The sequence below is a fragment of the Chelon labrosus genome (assembly GCF_963514085.1).
Source record: "Chelon labrosus genome assembly, chromosome: 22".
Lineage (NCBI taxonomy): Eukaryota > Metazoa > Chordata > Actinopteri > Mugiliformes > Mugilidae > Chelon > Chelon labrosus.
In genome coordinates, this window is record NC_140355.1 from 5057690 (window position 1) to 5080013 (window position 22324).

The following is a 22324-nucleotide window of genomic DNA, read 5'->3' on the forward strand; positions in this document are numbered from 1 at the left end:
GTATTGTATATTCGTAAATGAGCACTATTTAGTTTCAACAATTGATATGTCTGCATACCACTACTTACAATCAAATATAGGGTTTAAATCATTTGCACATTTCTGTCTCTGCATTCTATTTTTATTTTAAAATGGGGTGATTCTGTATCATTGCACTGACCCTAAACTAAAACAAAGTCAAATCAAAGCATGAGGACAGACATGCATGTCCACAAATTTTTGAAAATACAGTGGATACAGAGTGTATTTAAAGTGTAATAGCAGTGGGAATTGAGCAATACTGAACCATGCAGCACACAAGACAAATAACTATTCTGTCATGTTGTGTAAGGTGAAGCCCTAAGATCCAAAAGTGCCTTGTATATATTATACTATGAAAATGTTTTATTTATTTATTTATCAATTCAGTTCAGTATGATGTGGTCTACATGTAGAACAAGGCCATATTAACAAGCCTGTACAGTATAATGAACCTGACTGGCTAAAATTATGTGCTGTTATCGCCCTCTTGTGGCCTTTTGTTGACTATGCTCTTGAAAGTGATAAATATAATCTGTCAAGCCACCAAACTAAAACTGTGCTAAATTTGTCATTAAAGGTTGAGCTTTTTATTTTTAGAAATAGATAAAGAAAGTCTTTTTCTTTCTTTTCATGAAGCAGCCTACTGAATATATGTAATCTATCATTTTCAGTTAGTATGTGTATCATATCTGATTCTTTCTTCAAACATCTTGAGCCACATTCTTTTTTTTTTTTGGACACACACTTTTATTTGGATATATGTGTCTTCAGCACATCACTGAGAATTTGTGGCAAGATATGATGGGAGGCTGGGAAAGATACTGTCCAAAAGCGAACAAAACGTAGTCTCAGTCCCTGTCCAATGGAGCTTTCATTCATTTTAGCATTTATATCCAGGAACAGGTGTCCACTGCTGGTAAATTCAGGCCAGGTCACTGGCACCTTCATGTGTCCTTTGTTTGGGTCTCTGTGAAAATAACAAGAAGAACAAGCTCTTTGGAATCTATCCATTTGTTTTGTAGTAAAGTCTGGTAAATTTTCAAGTTGTTTTACCCAGTTTTTGCAAAGTTAGTCCAGTAGGCGATCATGTATCCAGACAGGTCTCTGTCTGCTCTGACCTAGTCATGGTAGGGTTTGTTTGGTCCGGCCAGTAAACTGGGCTCAGACAGCAGGTAGGAGTAAGTGCGGCCAGATCTGTTAACAACCGTCACACAGAGTTTATTCTGTCTGCATTACTACTGTCAATCAGATTACACTAAAGAAAAAAGTTAGTTACACTGAGTATCAAGTAAAAATACGGCATACCTTCTAATGGGGCAATTATCTTTACAATGGCTGCCTGGAGCTACAACTACACAAAGTATTTAGGGAAGGGAATGAAGCCATAAGTCTCACCTGGCATTGGCAGCATGCAGGTAAATAGGAACATATAGTCGGTCCCAATATCTACAGCAGTTCTCTTGATGGTCTCCTGACTGGGTGTTGATCCCCAATTGGATGAGTATTCAGCAAAGGCAATCTCCAAAGCAGCATCCCTCTTCTCTTTGGTATAAGCAGCAAGCAGCCTCTTTACGTCTTCTCTGAAATGAAAATAAGACAGAGAGCCTTGTTTTCAAAGCTCTAGGAGCCCGACAAATCTAATTATCTTCCCTCCAAAATGAGCCTTACATTAGAGTCTCTTCAGTCTTGCTGCCAAGCGAAGGAATGTCTTGTGAGGTGAAGACATGTCCATCCATGTCATTAACGCCTGCAAGGTAGTCTATTTCAGCAGCATTATGGAACAAGTTGCTTGGGTGATCCGGGAGGAAATCTCCATCAACAACAGGAGTCAGAAGAATGTTGTTCACACCCTGATCTTAGACAAATTGACACAGATATATTAGTACCATGTAAAGAGGCATGTTATGGGCATGTTCATTTTGTACATGTGGTTAGTAGTTCTTTAGTGCATCCACTTGTGTGATCCCTGTTTCCATTTTTCATGCATTTTAAATATGGTGGTTTGACCTTGAGATTCGCATGAAATAATGCTCACTGTCTGGGGAGCCTTGTACGATGCCTGGAGCAGCCATGGTGAGAGTCTTAGCATCCGTTGATTTCAGACAGGCCACCATGCGGTCATCAGTGGGGCAGCCAACCTTCTCTGCAACCTGAGCAAAGGACAGGTCCATTTAATAAAGTGCTACTTAAGTGGAGAAGCAAACATGAGAGTGGTGAGACTAATGTTGGTTACCCTAGATGGGTTCATCACTTTGTGCATGAACATTCCTGAAGACTTTCTTTCATGCTGGTCCATTTGAAACAAATAAAGAAATAAATGCTTGCCTATCTCCAAAAGGCTAAATTTTGAAAAAAATAAATAATTTAGTTATTTTTTTTGTTTCTTCAGCTGATTCATAGAGCCTGTGGGGCCCACAGCCACTTATAGAATCCGGAGTTGCAGTACGTAACCATCATTTTACACAGGCTACACCACCTGTGTCAAACATACAGCCCACGGGCCAAAACCGGACCACCAGAGGGTCTAAGCTGGCCCTCGGTATGAATTTGCAAAATGCAAAATGTTAAACACGCATAAAAGTAATATTCGAATTGAATATATTTGAAATTCCCTTGTTTTTTGTTTTTTTTAGTTTAGTTTATTTTGAACATGTGCGAGTAACATAACAAAGTAAAATGAAAACAAACAAATCCAATAAGAATAGTCAAAACAACAATAACAACAGTCAAAACAACAATAATAATGTGAACCCAAATTTGTCCGAAAAGGAGTAGGATGAAGCGCTTATTTATACCCCTTCTCCACTACTCAATTACCAATCTTTTCCACCCAAACATGTATATTTACATAAAAGAAAAAGAATTAGAAAAAAAAATAGATTAAATAAACAAATACATAAATCATTAATGATTTATGGAAACACCCGATTGCTGAAGCCCTTCTTCCTCCCTCTAACACACCACAGCAGAATACGGCGGTTCCTCCAGTACACCAGGCCTGATTGAAGTGAGGGAGGAACTGTCTACATGCAGTTTTCTATGCCTTCTGGGATCAAGGAGTAGATGACTGAGCCATCAGCACACCCAAGGAGACAATCACATGACTTGCACACATTATACCCAGTGAAGTGCAAGAGTCTCCAGAGGGGTCCAGGTCATTCAAAAGCATTAATGCTTTTCCTGACTTTTTATTTCTTCACATTGTTGGAGAAGACCGTTTACAATCCCTTTTTGACCTCGTTCCTCTTCTCCGTGCGTTTGTTTAATGGACGACACTGCACACTTCTATTTCTCAGTTTGAGTAATTTAATAAAAGCAACACAAAGAAATAAGCTTACAGAGCTCTGGGCCAAATCTTCCTGTCACTGACAAACAACAAAGTCGTGTCAGTTCATGAAGTCTGACTACCTATCTTTCCCTGACCCAGTTCTAATATACTACTACAGAAAGTTGTGTAGGATGCAGATGCGAACTTGGGTGTGTCGTCTTCTGGTTGGCACATAATCTGACTCCGTCTCTCCTCTTCACCTGCCTCTCACGCCCGTAACATCCGACTCCATCCTCGCCCTGTCTCCTCGAGTGAGTGCCTGCACACAACAACCTTAACAAAGAACACATTCTCTTCCCTGATATGGACGTGCGGTTAATCTAGCGTTGGGTCATCTCGACCTGCTGCATTCCCTTCCTTTATCTGTTATTGACCTTCTTCTATTCCTGCACGGCCTGGAATATTCTGTGGTTAGTAAGATACATTAAGCAGAACACACTCTTAACTACTATACATTTTGTAACAGTAATCATCACACCATGTTATTAAACTATGATTAACTCCTCAGGTATTTTTTATCAATTATATCTACAACATGTTGCCTGTTTGGTCATTGAAGAAAACTGGGACCAGGTTTCAGGCTGTAGATGTGGACCTAATAGAGTCTGGTGATGGGCACGGGGCATGAAAGTTACTAATAACAACTAAGGCATATATTCACTAGCGAAGGTATTTATTTTAAAGTTGAAGAAAATAAAAACAATTATCTGAATCGTCTAAGTGCAGTGTAGGGTGCTGTATGTTACTGCAATGGTCTGATCTAAAAATCTAGCACTGGCGGTGACAAACCTCCACTGCAGTCTTGCGTGGGTTTCTGTTGACAGCCCAAGGACAGATGGCAACCCCACTCTGGGAGATGGCTCTCTTGAACAACCCTTTGTTGTGGGGAGTGAGAGTCTGTGTGGGGACACATACACACAGCATTAAAAAATTATTGCATGTAGTTACACTTATTTTCCAGCTTGCCCCGTTTCAGGAATGGAAACATGACAGTTTTTAGCCTTTAAACTTGTCACCTGTGACTGAAAGCTGTCAATAAAGAGTCTGTTTTTAAAGATTATTTTATAGAATATAAGTTATATTTAACTAATTATATACACCAACCTGGTAATATCTAAATACATTTTTAATGTAATAAAGTAATTAGTTGTAACTTAAAAACCCTTAGCTTAACAAAAAATTGAAATGTTTTCCTCAAGCATCTTACCTGGAAGCTGACACTGGCTCCACCTGCAGACTCCCCAAAAATGGCGATGTTGTCAGGGTCTCCTCCAAATGAGCGGATGTTCCTGTGCACCCAGGCGATGGCAGCCTGCTGGTCCCAGAGACCATAGTTCCCTGTCATAATGACAAATTGCACATCAGAAGCACTCTGACATCTTGGTCAGTTTTAAAAACTATCCCAGTTTATTTCAGCAACTAATGTAGATGAATGGGAAATTAGAGAACTGGAAAATGGGCAGGATTTTCTGATATTTCCTGTTAATTGCACTTACCAGGTAAGCTAGAGTCCCCTGTGCTGAGGAAGCCCAGGGTTCCCACACGGTAACCCACCGACACCACAATGACATTGCCCCTGTCTGCAATTTCCTGACCGCTGTATAGATAGTTGTTGAGAAAATTTGGCCCCATAGATCAACCTCCCATAAAGGCTCCTCCATAATACCAAATCATAACTGGGAGGTTCGATGACACTTGGAGGAGAACAAGAGATTCTTTTAATTTTACAAGACATCGTCTAATGCATTGGTATGTCAAACATTAATACAGAGAAACACCATACCATGTTGGCCGTGAGGAACCCAGATGTTGAGGTAGAGGCAGTCTTCACTCCCAAATGCTGAAGTCTGGAGCATGCTCATCTGGAGACATCTCTCAGCAAATCGTGTTGCCTTCAGTATCCCTGGAGATAAACAGGGAGAAGAGCATTTATTCTCTGGAATGAAAACATGATTTTGCAGTGCTGCTATATATAAGTCAGATCTTTGAACGTACCATCCCACCCAGGGTGAGGTTTGGGTTTCTCAAAGGTTCCAGGTTTGGCTGCAAAGGGAATTCTTCTGAAAACATCCACAGAGCGGTAAAGACTGAGGCGGATAGTTTGCCCCTGAACACTGCCACCCTCTGTCTGCACCACACCAAGCTAGATGCAGTCAAAAACAAACTTAAAACGTTACTGTATAAAACTGTCATTTCAACTATTATACCAATCAGGCATAACATTATGACCATCTTCGTAATATTGTGTAGGTCTCCCTTGTGCCTCCAAAACTGTTGTGACTCATCAGAGAATGGACATGGGCCTTCTGAGGGTGTCCTGTGGTGTCTGGCAACAGAATGTTGTTAGTAGGGGCCTTTGGGTCCTATAGGTTGGGGCCTCTGTGAATCATCATACAGATACTGTCCATTTTAGAATAAATTTTAAAATTTTATTATTTGTTTTTAAGTCACTAAATGGTTTGGCACCTCAGTATATCGCCGACCTTATACATGTCTATACCCCACCGAGAGCATTGAGATCTGCTGATAAACTGCGTCTTGTTGTGCCAAAAAGTAGGCAAAAGGCCAGGGGGGACCGTGCTTTTTCAGTGGTAGCTCCTAAGTTATGGAATGAGCTACCCACCCATGTCAAAATGGCCCCCACCCTGGATACTTTTAAATCTCACCTAAAAACTCATTTTTATTCCCTGGCTTTTAATATAGCATGAGAACTGTGTGGCGTCTGTCTGTCTTTTTACTGTAATTTTATGTTTTTCAGTGTTTTATTCAGATCTTATGGTTTTCTTATTGCTTTCATATGTTTTAATTTATTGTATTAACTTTTACTTTCTTTATTTTACTGTTGTGTATCTGTTGTGCAGCACTTTGGTAACCTCGTTGTTTTAAAAATGTGCTATACAAATAAAGTGGATTGGATTGGATTGGATACTTGATCAGTTTAGGATCTAGTGAATTTGGAGGCCAGGTCAACACCTTGTGCTGTTCTTCATGTTTTTTTTTTTTTTTTAGTTGTTCCTAAAGCGTTTTTGTGTGTGTGCCTGTGTCAGGCTGCATCCTGCTGGGGATGGCTGCTGCCATCAAGGAGTGTCATTGCTATGGGATGGGGGTGCCTGGTCTGGTCTAGGTGGGTGGTACATATAACATCCACATGAATGCCAGGTCCAAAGGTTTCCCAGCAGAACATTTTGTTGTCACAAGATGGTCAACATGATATGCTTCTCCTGTCAGTGGTATGAATGTTGGGGCTGATCGGTGTAGAGTACAGCTGTTGAATTATGCGATTTAGAATTGTGGGTGGTAACTGTATAGAGACTGTGACTGAGAAAATCCAGTTATGTAACATTGTTTATTTCCTTTTTTGTCTTTAAGTTTATCAGCAAAGCAGCTATTAAATTGTCTACTGATAATTGTCTACCACAGTGTTCACAACGTATATATACAAACTCTAATAAGTTATAAAATCTTACAGACTTACAGAGGTGGTTAAACAATGGTTAAAAAAATCTTCTGTAACTCCGTGGCTGCCCAGAAACTAGTGAGTTCTTCTCCAGGTTCTTATATATACACAAGGACACAATGCAAGAGAATGCTTTTACATAAGCTTACACCCTTACTGGGTTGTGGCTGTGGTCTGACTGACCATGATATAACTTCTAAACCTCTGACCTCTGCTGGGAAGCAGCCTGGTGTGACTATGCCACTGTTTCTGTGTGTGTGTTTCTACATTAATGAACATTTTGTTTCAACCTTCATCCACAATATTTGTATTGTGAGACATGACAAACCTGGTATGGAGTGATTTATTTGAGCAATGGAACAACACCCAAATATCAAGTGTTGCAATGCAGCACATATAAAGACAATAAACATTTGACAAGACTAATGCAATAGAAAGTTGTTTTCTACTATAGATCCACAGATACTGAAGACACATTACCATGTGGAAGACAGTTGTACTGCTGACTCAAAGAAACAGGTGGACTAATTCACAGCTGAGCAAATAACACAATGTTCGCGTTGATAAAGAAAAAGATAAAAAAAAAAACTCTAAAATAAGGCCATACTTCAATGAAAAAATCGAATTAGTTGTTTATCAAAAATATGGTTATAGTTTAATAGTATACAATTTCTATAGATTGATATAGGTTTTACAGATGTACAGAAATGGATCATGTAAAATATTAGCAATGTCATCAAAACCGCCATCATGTGGCAGCAAATGCCAGATGCCAGTTTGTTGCTGCAAATTGTTGGCTTTTATTGAAAAAGAACTGTACTTTGTTGCTTTTCTGCCAGATATCTGAATGTAGCATAATGCTACAAAGCTAACAGAGAGGATGCTGGTCACCAATAGTTGCACATTTCTTTCCATTTTAAGCTAAAATACCAAAGGACAGTACTATAGTTACTGATTTTTACCCATAAATTCAAACATAATATAGCCTTTTCTTATTGTATAGGTATGTTCAACAACTGAACATACCTATACAGCCGTGTCCATGGCTGAAGCCGGGAAAGCCAGGGTGGGAGCAGGACAAACAGTAGTTATTTAGTTAGGTAGCTAGCTGACATTAGCTCGCTCAACTAGCTCAATGGTCTTCACTTTGTCTTTGCAACTTAAGTAAGAGTAAGCTGACTCGGGTCAATTTAACACAACACTTGGATTGGCCTTTGGATTAATTGGTATTAAAATGGCAGTCCAGTTTGAATAGCAAATAAATAAAAAACATATTAACATATATCTTTTATTGTCTGCACTGACTTTATGTTGCGTTACAAAATTTATACACACACACACACACTCCTGCAATGTGGGAAATATTTTGGACATTAAATGTAGATCTGACCAGTACTACTACAGGACTGTTATTACTGCTAAGCCCAAAAACTCCAACAACCAAGTAGTATTTGTAAAGCACTATATGAGTTTATTGTAAATTAAAACGCATGATTAAACGAAACCAACAAGACTGTATGTTTGTATGCACCATCCATTTATTTTTCATAAACCAATGCTTTAAACAATCCCACAAACCAGGTGCACAGGTGATTGTACAAGGTCTTTATTCTGAGTAGAGTGCAGGAAGACTGGGCAGGATGCTGGTCCAGAAATGCACGTAACGCATCCTCATCTTCTGCTTCACATAGTTCTTGTCCATCTTAGAATTGATCTCTAGGAATTGATGTCCAGTGGTGGTGAATTTGGGCCAGGTCACAGGCACTCTCAGGTCTCCTTTGTTGGGGTCACTGTGGAAAAAGCCAGAGAAAAGGGGAACTGAAATGAGGCAGTTTTGGATGTCTATTTCATTGCCTAGTTCAAGTATGTCTCTGTGAGTCTCCTGTTTTGTGTCTGCAGAATCATACCCAGTTTTGGCAAAGTTGGTCCAGTAGGCAATCATGTAACGGGAGACGTCACGGTGGCGAGGCCAGTATCCCAGAGGTGTGGCGAATGGCTTTCCGAACACGTATTGCAGGTCATCAGCATGGTCAGCTCCCATCCAGCTGGGGTAGGGCCTGGCAATGCCGCCCATACGGTTTGGCTCAGAGAAGAGATAAGAGTAGGTGCGTCCGGTCCTTTGGGAAAAGGAATAGGGACATGAGCATGACTACACCGATCAGTGAATTAAATAAATAAATGAGATCTTGTGAAATCTTTGAAAATCCCAAATCAGACCCCAGTCAAGTTCTCAGAGTCTGATAAAAACAACAGAAGACTTCATTTATAGTCAATTTACCACAATACTCTGTTGGTTAACAATTTAAATATTGTATAAATCCTGTGCAACTGTCACATTTGTGATTCTGTTTAATTTGTCTGACTTATCGTTAATTTCATCCAAAATCAATATACATTTAAAGATAGGTAAATAATTACCCTAAAGATTAAATTATCCACAAAGACATAAAAAGCAACTTCTCTCTTTGTAAATACAATAAAAGTAGTAAAGGTTTTAATTTAATGGATTATGCACAAACAAGTCTAAAGCCTCTGTAAAAAAAGTTTTCCTTATATACTATAATGGTAACTGTACAGCTAAAGAAAAGTTATCCCTTCATTCCCCACCTTCCAAAGAACAAAAGTAATTCTAAACAAATGTGGCATCAGCGTGTCAAGGTCTTATGCTCACGTGGCGTTGCCAGCGTGGAGATAAAGGGCTGCCTGTGTAGGAACCAGGAAGATGTAGTCTGTTCCAATTTCCACAATAGTCTTTTTGATGGTCTCTCTGCTGGGACGTGACCCCCAGTTTGAGGTGTATGTGAAGTAGGCATTGTCCGCACCAGCCTTGCCCTTCTCTCTTGTGTAGGCGGCCAGGAGCCTCTTCACATCCTCGCTGCAATCAAGAAGAGAGCGGTTCACAATGAGTTCTGCAAACCTGCCACCAGTACTACGAACACTTCTGACATCGATCTGATCAAATGGCTTGGACTCACATAGGGGTGTCCACCAATGGAGAGTTAATTGTTGGAACATCTACAGCAGTGAACAAATGTCCGTCCATGTCGTTGACTCCAGCTATGTAGTCAATGCCTGCTGCATTGTCGAACAACTTCTGAGGCTCATCCGGCAGGAAGTCTCCATCAACCACAACAGCCAGGAGCAGGTTGAAAACAACGGGGTCTGACAAATGCAGGAGCTTAGTCAGAAATGTATAATATACAGTGACAGCTAAGATGTACTTCAATTTAAAAAGAAAATGTCATGATGAATCAGTCAATGGCAACAACTGATAGCATTTTTTACTTGGCTTGGAAATGTTTACTTCACTGTGAAGTTACCTGGTAGAAAGTGGAAACTTAATGTCAAAACACGACAATGTAATTTATAGTTTGGAGTGCAGTCCTTACAATCAGGAGAGCTGGACAGGCTGAGAGTGCCCGCCATTGTCAGAAGTACGGGATCAGTCATCCTTAAACAGGCAGCCATATTTTGATCAGTGGGGCAGTTGACCTTCAGAGCAATCTGGGGACAGTGTTCAAATCATCGTTAGTTATTTCTCTTCATGAAGGTACATACTTGAATTCTTGTTGATTTTTTGCATGGGGGTTGCATGTACCTCCTCAGCAAACCTGCGAGGGTTTTTGTTGATAGCCCACGGGCAAAGGGCAACCCCACTCTGGGAAATGGCTCTTCGGATCAGCCCTTTGTTGTGGGGGGTAATAGTCTGTGAGGAGAAAAATAGATGTTAAACTGAGCTGAAATCTTATTTACTCACATCATCACACATAAGCTACATGCCCACAAAGACACCTTCTCACCTGGAAGCTAACACTTGCTCCACCTGCAGATTCACCAAAGACGGTGATGTTGTCAGGGTCACCACCAAATGAGCGAATGTTTCTGTGCACCCACGCGATGGCAGCCTGCTGGTCCCAGAGACCATAGTTTCCTGACAAATTGAATGGAATTATAGATTTAAAGTTGGCAGAACAGCATCTTATGAAGCTCTTTGCAGTTATGTCACATACCAGGCAAACTGGAGTCTCCAGTGCTCAGGAATCCCAGAGTGCCCACACGGTACCCCAGCGTCACTACAATAACATTTCCTCTGTCTGCGATCTCCTGCCCATCGTACAGATAGTTATCCAGGAAGTTAGCACCCATCGAGCCTCCAACCAGCAATCCTCCACCAAAGATCCAGACCATGACAGGTAGATCACTGGACACTGGAGGACAAAGACACAGTTGAAGCATTGATCTTATTTTGATGGCACTGTCTAAGCTTCTGTGAGTCTTTACCTGAGCTGCCATGGGGAACCCAGATGTTGAGGTAAAGACAGTCCTCACTTCCCCGGGTGTCAGTCATGATAAGGTTCACCTGAAGGCATCTCTGTCTATACTCAGTGGCCTTCAAAATACCTGACAAGAGACACACACAGTGTAAGACTGGGAATATGTTTTCATGGTACAATACATTATAGAGTTTAGTCCTGTAGACAAGGGTAGAAGATTAAACTTTTTCATTTCGTTACGTTTAAAGGGAATTGACAGAGTTGTTGCTGGGAGTTATGGCTATCATTGCTAAAGGGGCAAAATGGAATAGGCAAGAAGTTCACTCAGTCCACCCACCATCCCATCCAGGGTGACGCTTTGGTTTTTCAAACCTTCCCGGCATGTCAGCAAAGGGAATCCCCTTGAAAATGTCCATGTGACGGCGGAATCCAAGCCGAATGTTTTTACCCTGCACCATCCCTCCCTCTGTGTACACAGCACCAAGCTAGGAAAATTAAGCGCAACAAAAAAATGCAAGAGATGATCAAGACATATTATCCACCAAATATTACATATTGATGTCATTCTTCTAACCACACTATGAATACAGTTTTGTATGTTGCATTTTAACTCTCTATTTCAACTTGGCACTTTTTAGAAGAAATGTGTCAGTGATTAATGACACAAAAATGAACAAATAATCAAACTTAATTCAGAATCACAGCTGAGTCACTTACAGAGGTGGCAGAGACCGTCTCCAGAAACACAGCAACGGCAATCAAAATCCCCAGCTTCACCATCATGACCAAAGTGTGAGAACCAGCTTGATTGTCAGTAACTTTTATAAAAGAGCCCCCTCCCCTAAGCAGTATCTAGTCTGCAGTCTGTGGGTCTGTTACATAACGCATATTTAACCAATTCATGTCTGCAGCACTATCCTCAGTACTCATCCATGGATTGCTTCCAACACTTCAAAACAAGGAGTAAAATGACATACTGTAGGCTGTAATCATCAATAGATTAAGGCACTTTTGTAGCTTCTCAACATGAAGAATGGGCTGATGACGGAAGATGAAGACAGAAGTGACTGAACACCAGTTTTGTACAAGTGGCAGGCTGCAGTATTAGGTCATGTCAAGTGACATGCTCATTTGAGTTTGAAGAAAGAATGTCAGTTGTGATTAACTGCTATTTTCATTATGTTGTACCTTTAAATCTGTCTTCGTGGAGCCAAGCAGCCATAATCATAACAGTGTTGACAAATTAAAAGTAAGAAATGTGTTACAGGTTTAATCTGCATCTGTTTGGCTATAGGATACTCTTGTGATAGTGAGTTACTGCAACTGAAAAATTTCTAAGTCAAAGTCAGCAATGATACCGCACAGATTAACCATGTTTATCATATAGACGACCTCTGCTGAGTTTACACAGCTGGTCAGCTGGACTCAAAGTCACACTGCTGTAACCTGTCTAAAAATGAATCCTAAAGTTGAACTGGAAACAACTTGATCTTGAGCTAGTCATATGTTTGGTTAATTTGTTTGGTTAATTAAAAAAATCATCTAACTTGCAATCACCACTGACTGTATATCTACCCAATAACTTACACAATATAGCTGATATGTTAGATTAGTATTAGTTTGTGGCTGTTTAAGTAAATATATTGTCTTTTTCTCATGCCTGTTTTCATATTAAGTACAGCATACACAAAATGAACTCAAAACTGGCATGATGTCGATTTTGTGGCATGATTTTAAATATTGTAACAAACGATAGTCATAATATATGAACCAACAAACTTGCATCCAAAGAAACATATACACAAAACGCTCCTTCAGGTTGGTGTTGCCAAAGTTACCACAGTTCTTACACTGGCCTTTGGAAATACATAATATCTTCATTTATTTTTAACAATAGGGCACGTAACTCATTTTACAGAAATGAATCATGCAAAATATTAGTAATGACATCAGAATGATTGATTTTAAAAACAATTAGTTCTAAAAAAAATACGACAATATAATGTGTTGTCATCAAAAGTTCAGTAGTTACAGTTTATTGATACACTATATCTGTAGTTTCATATGGGTTTCTTATGGGTTTCTAAATGTAGATGCCTAATGCTGAACAAAGTCAGGAAGAGCTTATTTGCAAAAAAAAAAAAAAAAAACTAAAAATGCATTTATTCTCTTGAATTACCCTTTGCAGATTATTGTATTGGGATTCAAAATTGGCCTAGTGCTACGTTCATACTACGAGTAACAAAAGTTCTAAAACTGCCAAGCGTGGCCACTATCACTGATGAAGTGTTGGAGATCAACATCCGTTTAAAAGTTAACCTTGTGAAACAACCGCATATGGTTGATTGATGTGTCATTGAATCGTTTAAGTGCTGAAAAAGTTTAGGCCAGCTCAACATGTGGCTCATCACGGCCATTATGTGGCAACAAATGCCAGACATCAGTTTGTCGAGTCGTTGACTTTTATTGAAAAAGAACTGCAGTTTGTTGCTTTGCTGCTGGATATCTGAGTGTAGCATAATTCTACAAAGCTAACAGAGAGGATGCTGGTCACCAATAGTTGCACATTTCTTGCCATTTTAAGCTAAAATACCTCAGGACAATACTATAGTTACTGGTGTGTAACGTCTGTAACTGAGGTCACAGGTTCGCATACCCCCACGTCCATGGCTGTGGTCCCTTAAGCAAGCTTCCAAACTGCCCAGGCGTTGAACAGGTGGACTAATTTTATTTTGTGTTACAACGTTAACATGCACTTTTGCAATGCGGGAAATATTTTGTCCGTTAAATTGACAAAATATGACTGGAGCAAAAGATCTGACCAGGTAGTACTACAGCACTGTTATTACTAAGCCTAAAAATTCAGTAACTCCAACAGTCAAGTAACATTTGTATGGCATTATATGGGTTTACTGTAAATTTAACCGCATGATTAAATGAAATCAACAAGACTGTATGTTTGTATGCGCCATCCATTTATTTTTCATAAACCGATGCTTTAGACAGTCCCACAAACTAGGTGCACAGTTGATTGTACAAGGTCTTTATTCTGAGTAGAGTGTGGGAAGGCTGGGCAGGATGCTGGTCCAGAAATGCACGTAACGCATCCTCATCTTCTGCTTCACATAGTTGCTGTTCATATCAGAATTGATCTCCAAGAACTGATGTCCAGTGGCGGTGAATTTGGGCCAGGTAGCAGGCACGCTCAGGTCTCCTTTGTTGGGGTCACTGTGGACAGAGCCAGAGAAAAGGGGAACTGAAATGAGGCAGTTGTGGTTGTCTGTTTCATTGCCTGACTCAAGTACGTTTCTGTGAGTCTCCTGTTTTGTGTCTGCAGACTCATACCCAGTTTTGGCAAAGTTGGTCCAGTAGGCAATCATGTAACGGGAGACGTCACGGTGGCGAGGCCAGTATCCCAGAGGACTGGTGAGCGGCTTTCCAAACACGTATTGCAGGTCATCAGCATGGTCAGCTCCCATCCAGCTGGGGTAGGGCCTGGCAACGCCGCCCATACGGTTTGGCTCAGAGAAGAGATAAGAGTAGGTGCGGCCGGTTCTTTGTTGGGAAAAGGAATAGGGATGTGATCGTGACTGCACCAATCAGTGGAATTAATAAAAAACTGAAATCTTGTGAAATCTTTGAAAATCCAAAATCGGCCCCCTATCAAGTTTTCAGGGTCTGATAAAAACAACAGAAAACTTTATTTGTAGTCAATTTATCACATTACTCTGTTGGTTAACAAAGAATTTAAAATATTGTATAAATCCTACTGTGCAACTGTCACATTTGTGATACTGTTTAATTTGTCTGACTTGTTAATTTCATCCAAACCCATTATACATTTAAAGATAGGTAAATAATTACCCTAAAGATTAAATTATCCACAAAGACATAAAAAGGCAACTTCTCTCTTTGTAAATACAGTAAAAGTAGTAAAGGTTTTCATGTGATGGATTATGCACAAACAAGTCTAAAGCCTCTGTAAAAAGGTTTTCCTTGCATAGTGTAATGACAACTGTACAGCTAAAGGAAATGTATGTCTTTATTCCCCACCTTCTAAAGAAATATGTAGAACAAAATTAATTCGAAACAAATGTGGCATCAGCATGTCAATGTCTTATACTCACGCGGCGTTGCCAGCGTGGAGATAAAGGGCTGCCTGTGTAGGAACCAGGAAGATGTAGTCCGTTCCAATTTCCACAACAGTCTTCTTGATGGTCTCTCTGCTGGGACGTGACCCCCAGTTTGAGGTGTATGTGAAGTAGGCGTTGTCTGCACCAGCCTTGCCCTTCTCTTTTGTGTAGGCGGCCAGGAGCCTCTTCACATCCTCGCTGCAATCAGGAAGAGAGCGGTTCACAGTGAGGTCTGAAAACATCTTCCTGTCACCAGTACTACTAATGACTACACAGTTCTGACTCATCAATCTGATCAAATGGCTTGGACTCACATAGGGGTGTCCACCAATGGAGAGTTAATTGATGGAACATCTATACCAGTGAAGACATGTCCATCCATGTCGTTGACTCCAGCTATGTAGTCAATGCTTCCCGCATTGTGGAACAAATTCTGAGGCTCATCCGGCAAGAAGTCTCCGTCAACCACAGCAGACAGGAGCAGGTTGAAAAGAAGGGGCTCTGACAAATGCAGGAGCTTAGTCAGAAAATGTACTATGTGCAGCGTCATATCCAAAAAGCTAAAGAAAGGCAACTGGATTTGTGGATTTTCTTGAAGATGTTTCACCACTCATCCAAGTTGTTTCTAATCAAGAAACAGAAACACTGACATCTCTGTGAATTGCCATGATGGAAAGTGTCTAAAAATGAAAATGTAATCTATGGTTTTGTGGAGCACAGTCCTTACGATCGGGAGAGCTGGACAGACTGAGAGTGCCCGCCATTGTTAGAAGTACGGGATCAGTCATCTTCAAACAGGCAACCATATTTTGATCAGTGGGGCAGTTGACCTTTACAGCAACCTGGGGAGTGTGTTCAAATCATCTTCAGTTGTTTCTCTTCATGAAGGTACATATTTGAATTCTTGTTAATTTTTTTTTTAAAAAGGGCATTGCATGTACCTCCTCAGCAAACCTGCGAGGGTTTTTGTTGATAGCCCACGGGCAAAGGGCAACCCCACTCTGGGAAATGGCTCTTCTGATCAGCCCTTTGTTGTGGGGGGTAATAGTCTGTGGGGAGAAAAATAGATGTTAAACTGAGCTGAAATCATATTTACTCACATAATCACATATAAGCTACATGCCCACAAAGACACCTTCTCACCTGGAAGCTAACACTGGCTGCACCTGCAGATTCACCAAAGACGGTGATGTTGTCAGGGTCACCACCAAATGAGCGAATGTTTCTGTGCACCCACGCAATGGCAGCCTGCTGGTCCCAGAGACCATAGTTTCCTGACAAATAAAATGGAATTACAGCTATAAAGTTGGCAGAACAACATCTTTTGAAGCTCTTTGCAGTTATGTCACATACCAGGCAAACTGGAGTCTCCAGTACTCAGGAATCCCAGAGTGCCCACACGGTACCCCAGCGTCACTACAATAACATTTCCTCTGTCTGCGATCTCCTGCCCATCGTACAGATAGTTATCCAGGAAGTTAGCACCCATCGAGCCTCCAACCAGGAATCCTCCACCATAAATCCAGACCATGACAGGTAGACCAGTGGACACTGGAGGACAAAGACACAATTGAAGCATTGATCTTATTTTGATGGCAGGCATTGTCTGGGCTTCTGTGAGTCTTTACCTGAGCTGCCATGAGGAACCCAGATGTTGAGGTAAAGACAGTCCTCACTTCCCCGGGTGTCAGTCATGAGAAGGTTAACCTGAAGGCATCTCTGTCTATACTCAGTGGCCTTCAAAATAGCTGACAAGAGACACACACAGTGTAAGATTGGGAATATGTTTTCATGGTACATTACATTATCGAATTTAGTCCTGTAGATGAGGGTGAAAATTAAACCTTCTCATTTGATTACATTAAAGGGAATTTACAGAGTTGTTGCTGGGAGTTATGGCTATCATTGCTAAAGGGGCAAAATGGAATAGGCAAGAAGTTCACTCAGTCCACCCACCATCCCATCCAGGGTGACGCTTTGGTTTCTCAAACCTTCCCGGCATGTCAGCAAAGGGAATCCCCTTGAAAATGTCCATGTGACGGCGGAACCCAAGCCGAATGTTTTCACCCTGCACCATCCCTCCCTCTGTGTACACAACACCAAGCTAGGAAAATTAAGCACAACAAAAAAAAAATGCAAGAGATGGATTTGACATGTTATCCCCCAAATATTACATATTGATGTCATTCTTCTAACCACACTATGAATACAATTTTGTATGTTGCATTTTAACTCTCTATTTCAACTTGGCACTTTTTAGAAAAAATGTGTCAGTGATTAATGACACAAAAATGAACAATAATCAGACTTAATTCAGAATCACAGCTGAGTCACTTACAGAGGTGGCAGAGACCGTCTCCAGAAACACAGCAACGGCAACCAAAATCCCCAGCTTCGCCATCGTGACCAAAGTGTGAGAACCAGCTTGCTTGTCAGTAACATTTATAAAGGAGCCCCCTCCCCTAAGCAATATCTAGTCTGCAGTCTGTGGGTCTGTTACATAACGCATATTTAACCAACTCATGTCTGCAGCACTATCCTCAGTACTCATCCATGGATTGCTTCCAACACTTCAAAACATCAAGGAGTAAAATGACATACTGTAGGTTGTAGTCATCAATAGATTAAGGCATTTTTGTACCTTCTCAATATGAAGAATGGGCTGATGACGGAAGATGAAGACAGAAGTGACTGAACACCAGTTTTGTACAAGTGGCAGTCTGCAGTGTTAGGTCTTTAATTTTGAGTCAAATTCAGCCAAGAATGTCATGTCAAGTGACATGCTCATTTAAATTTGAAGAAAGAATGTCAGTTGTGATTAACTGCTATTTTCATTATGTTGTACCTTTAAATCTGTCTTCATGGAGGCAAGCAGCCAAAATCAAAACAGTGTTGAGAAATTAAAAGTAAGAAATGTGTTGCAGGTTTAATTTGCATCTGTTTGGTTATAGGATACTCTTGTGATAGTGAGTTACTGTAACTGAAAAATTTCTGTGTAAAAGCCAAAAATTATATCGCACAGATTAACCATGTTTATCATAAAGACGACCTCTGCAGAGTTTACACAGCTGTTCAACTGGACTCAGAGTCACACTGCTGTAACCTGTCTAAAAATGAATCCTAAAATTGAACTGGAAACAACTTGATCTTGTCCTACAGCTAGTCATATGTTTGGTTAATTAAAAAATCGTCTTCAGATGGGACCTCCAAGTCCTACCTGGGGACCTCTGGTAATTTGTAATTATTGTGTAGTTTGTCAATGATCTTCATCCCGTATGAATTGGTCATGTCCCTAATTTGTTAAGTAAAAATTACACCACAAATTACCTACCCTGTTTTTCGTAACAGAGTTCCTGCGATAAAACTAATCCAGTGCGAATTAGCAGCTCTGTGGTGGGGTGGGGGCGTCACCCATTCACCAATTTAGATGGATGAAATCATTAAATCAAACATTAATGTGTTCATCTGCAAAGGTTGGGCTGATTTAAATACTGCCAGGTTGTTCGTAATTTCTTCCTTGGGAACATCATGTTTTATTTATAAAAAATATATTTTTTAAAATTTGCAAAGTAACTAAAGCTGTCAAAAAGTGTAAAATGTCCTCTGACATGCAGTGGAATGTAGTGCTATTCCCCGTTGAGTCTGGAGTTACCTGTTATCATCATCCGGGGTCTGTAGATTGACCTACTAACCTCTGACCTGAGCGCCGCACGCACCCGTGATGGACGGCTTGTTTACCTGTAATTTGCTACTTCTATTTTTTTGCAACATTGCTGAATATTTTTCCAATTCTGAGGTTGTGTACGACGACTTTGTTTATGATGGATGTCCTTATCGTTTTGAGCCAGAGTATACGGATGAGGAGCTTGTTGAAAGGAGGATGCGGAGGCAGAGAGAGGAACAGCTGGCCAAAGAACAACAAACCGCTGCACTTCCGCGAGGCTAGTAGGTCAATCTACAGACCCCGGATGATGATAACAGGTAACTCTGGACTAAATGGGGAATAGCACTAGTGTATCATAACAAAATATTGGTGAAATGAACGAGTTTCGAGGCAGATAATGCGTTATTTAGAGGCTGCGTCACTCCCACTATATGGATATACGCGGTGCTCCACTGGATCTAAATATCGTCCGAACAACTCCAAATGACACCAAAGTTATATGGGTGATTAAACTATCGTATTTTATGCCAGAATTAAGGTCCAGGTTGTAAAAAATGGTAATTCCTCTTTAACAACAGCATACACAAAATGAACTCAAAATTGGCATGCTGTCGATTTTGTGGCATGATTTAAATACTGTAACAAACGATAGTCATAATATATGAACCAACAAACTTGCATCCAAAGAAACATATACACAAAACGCTCCTTCAGGTTGGTGTTACTAAAGTTACCACAGTTCTTACACTGGCCTTTGGAAATACATAATGTCTTCATTTACTTTTAACAAAATAGGACACTTAACTCATTTTACAGAAATGGATCATGCAAAATATTAGCAATGACATCCGAACGATTGCTTTTAAAAACAATTTGTTCTAAAAAATATACAAAAATATAATGTGTTGGTCATCAAAAGTATAATAGTTACATCCAAAAAAGTTCAAAAAAGGCAACTGGACTTGTAGATTTTTAGAGAAGACGTTTCACCACTCATCCGAGTAGCTTCTTCAGTTCTAGGGGACTGGTGGGAAGTCTGAGGTTTAAATAGGAACTCCTCCTGAAAAAACTTGCTTGTTATGCTAATAACCAGAAACTGGTGCAGCTATTTTCCATTAACAACTGGGTACTTACCTGTTGTTGAGGGGAGACTGTTTTTGTCCCTGTCCTCTTCCCTATGAATGGTTCTCTAACGACTCTTGTCCGTCTGAGGCTCCAGTGTCAAGGTGTGAATGAGATTGAAACTTCTTGGGGACAGAAGTTAAAACTGTATTGTAAATAGATGGCAGATTAAATCTCAGTCCACCTCCTCTGTTTAGTGAAGTTTTTTCCAGTCTGACATAGATGGCTTCCTTTACTCCTCTTTCAAACCATCGGTCTTCTCTGGCTAAGATTTGGACGTTGTTGTCTTCAAAGGAGTGTCCTTTGTCCTTCAGGTGTAGGTGGACCGCTGAATCTCCTCACTGCACTGAACAGCATACACCACATTACTCTGTTTCTGCCTGGGTGTTTTGTCTTTTGGGTGGACCAGTCTTTGCCTAAGTGTGTTTCCTGGTTTGAAATAAACTGGAATACGGTGGTTTCTGAAAATTCTCCTGAGTTTCTCGGACACTCCAGCCACGTAGGGGATGACAATGTTTTTCCTTTTGTTGCTCTCCTCCTCTCTGTCCTTTTTGGGGTATCTTTTTGAGCCTTTTACAAAGGCCCAGTTGGGATATCCACATGTCTTAAGTGCCCGTTTAAAGTGTTTTTGCTCCTTCTCCTTGCCATCCAGTCTTGTGGGTACAGTCTGTGCTCTGTGCTGGAGTGTTCTGATGACCCCCAGTTTGTGCTCCAGGGGGTGGTGGGAATCAAATAATAAGTGCTGATCAGTGTGGGTGGGTTTTCTATACACTTCAGTGTTGAGGCTTCGGTCTTCTTCCACATGCACCAGACAGTCCAGGAAAGCCAGACTACCTCCGCTGATGTCCTCCCGAGTGAACTTGATGTTGCTGTCCACTGCATTGATGTGTTTATTGACATAACAGTTTATTGATTACAGTTTATTGATATACTATATCTGTAGTTTCATATGGGTTTCTTATGGGTTTCTGACTGTAGATGCCTGAACAAAGTCAGGCAGAGCTCATTTGCAATACAACAAAAAAAAATGTTTTCTTCTCTTGAATTAGCCTTTGCAGATTATTGTATTTGGATTCAAAATTGGCCTAGTGCTACGTTTACACTACAAGTGACAAAAGTTCTAAAACTGGCAAGCGTGGCCATTATCGCTGATGTGCTGGAGGAGGCTTTGCGCAGTGGCCAGACTCTCCCATCATCAATACAAGATCTTGGTGAAAAATGAATGCAACACTGGATGGAAATAAATCTTGTGAGATTGCAGAAGCCTGTCGAAACAATGCCACAGTGAATGCGTGCTGTAATCAAAGAGAAAGGCAGTCCAACGAAATATTAGAGTGTGTGACCTTTTTTTTTGGCCAGGCAGTGTATAAGTCCTATAATATGTATTCCATTCATTATGCTTATTGCGCTTTTGTAATGCTGTTTGAGTATTCTGTTTTAACTCTGTTCTTTTGAGAAAAATTGTAAATGACTGCACGCCTGTTTTCAATATGTGTGCTTTCTTTTGGACTCTGTATACTTGTTGTGCCTTGTCTACAGAATACATGATCAGGCTCGACACAACTTGATCCTCTGAGGCAGTGAGAGGCAGGGGGGACTTTCAGTATTAGTGTCTTTATTCATGCTTGAACGATAAACAAGCCTCCAGTCACTAGGTGGCAGCAGTGCTCAAACTGAAAGTTTCTGTCCCCTGGAGGGGGGGGTGCCATGGCGAGTTCGATGACTAGGTAAAGTAGCTGGCTTACTTGGAATGCGGAAGTGAGTGTGCATGTAGTCTAATTAGCACATTAGCATCACCAAGCAGTAGACATTCATTCATTCATTCATTCATCTTCTGTAACCGCTTGTCCTGTGAAGGGTCGCGGGTACACCTTGGACAGGTCGGCAGTCTATCGCAGGGCTAACACAGAGAGACAGACAACCATTCACACTCACATGCACACTTACGGCCAATTTAGAATCAGTTGACCTAACAAGCATGTCTTTGGACGGTGGGAGGAAGCACGCACAGGGAGAACATGCGAACTCCACAAAGATTCGAACCCAGAACCTTCTTGCTGTGAGGCATCAGTGCTAACCACCACCACCACTGGCCAGGGTGGCAGCAGGACCAACAGTAGTTGGTTAAGTAGCTAGCTGACATTAGCTTGCTTGAAAGATATGATGAGGAGCTTCACTTTGTCTGCTCAACCTGCTGAGTTAGTGGCCTTGGGTCAATTTAACACAACCCTTAGTTTATTTCTGGGTTGATCAGTATTGACATGGCAGTCCAGTTAAAACATTAATATTAAGTTAAGTCCAGTCAAAACATCAATATATATCCTT

At 40.7% G+C, this 22324-nt stretch overlaps 2 protein-coding genes and 1 pseudogene across 3 annotated transcripts; all 3 read right to left on the reverse strand.

Moving 5' to 3' along the window:
- Positions 1-796: 796 nt before the first annotated feature.
- LOC311507873 (bile salt-activated lipase-like) lies at positions 797-5841 on the reverse strand (annotated as a pseudogene). Its single transcript has 11 exons — positions 5833-5841; positions 5345-5492; positions 5133-5252; positions 4846-5043; positions 4557-4687; positions 4139-4246; positions 2057-2171; positions 1690-1876; positions 1417-1601; positions 1075-1215; positions 797-988 (listed from the first exon to the last, which is right to left on the reverse strand). The product of its transcript is annotated as a bile salt-activated lipase-like (transcript).
- A 2571-nt stretch (positions 5842-8412) lies between these two features.
- LOC311508050 (bile salt-activated lipase-like) lies at positions 8413-12763 on the reverse strand (the record flags this gene model as incomplete). The annotated part of the gene is made up of 11 exons (XM_084572668.1): positions 11798-12763; positions 11418-11565; positions 11088-11207; positions 10817-11014; positions 10607-10737; positions 10405-10512; positions 10196-10310; positions 9782-9968; positions 9478-9681; positions 8714-8923; positions 8413-8596 (listed from the first exon to the last, which is right to left on the reverse strand). The coding sequence occupies exons 1-11, from the start codon at positions 11861-11863 to the stop codon at positions 8413-8415; spliced, it is 1671 nt and encodes a 556-aa protein (XP_084428794.1). The 5' UTR covers positions 11864-12763.
- Positions 12764-13911: 1148 nt separating this feature from the next.
- Positions 13912-17644, reverse strand: LOC311508049 (bile salt-activated lipase-like). The gene is made up of 11 exons (XM_084572667.1): positions 17552-17644; positions 17170-17317; positions 16842-16961; positions 16567-16764; positions 16357-16487; positions 16155-16262; positions 15941-16055; positions 15528-15714; positions 15208-15411; positions 14426-14635; positions 13912-14308 (listed from the first exon to the last, which is right to left on the reverse strand). The coding sequence occupies exons 1-11, from the start codon at positions 17612-17614 to the stop codon at positions 14125-14127; spliced, it is 1668 nt and encodes a 555-aa protein (XP_084428793.1). The 5' UTR covers positions 17615-17644; the 3' UTR covers positions 13912-14124.
- Positions 17645-22324: the final 4680 nt, after the last annotated feature.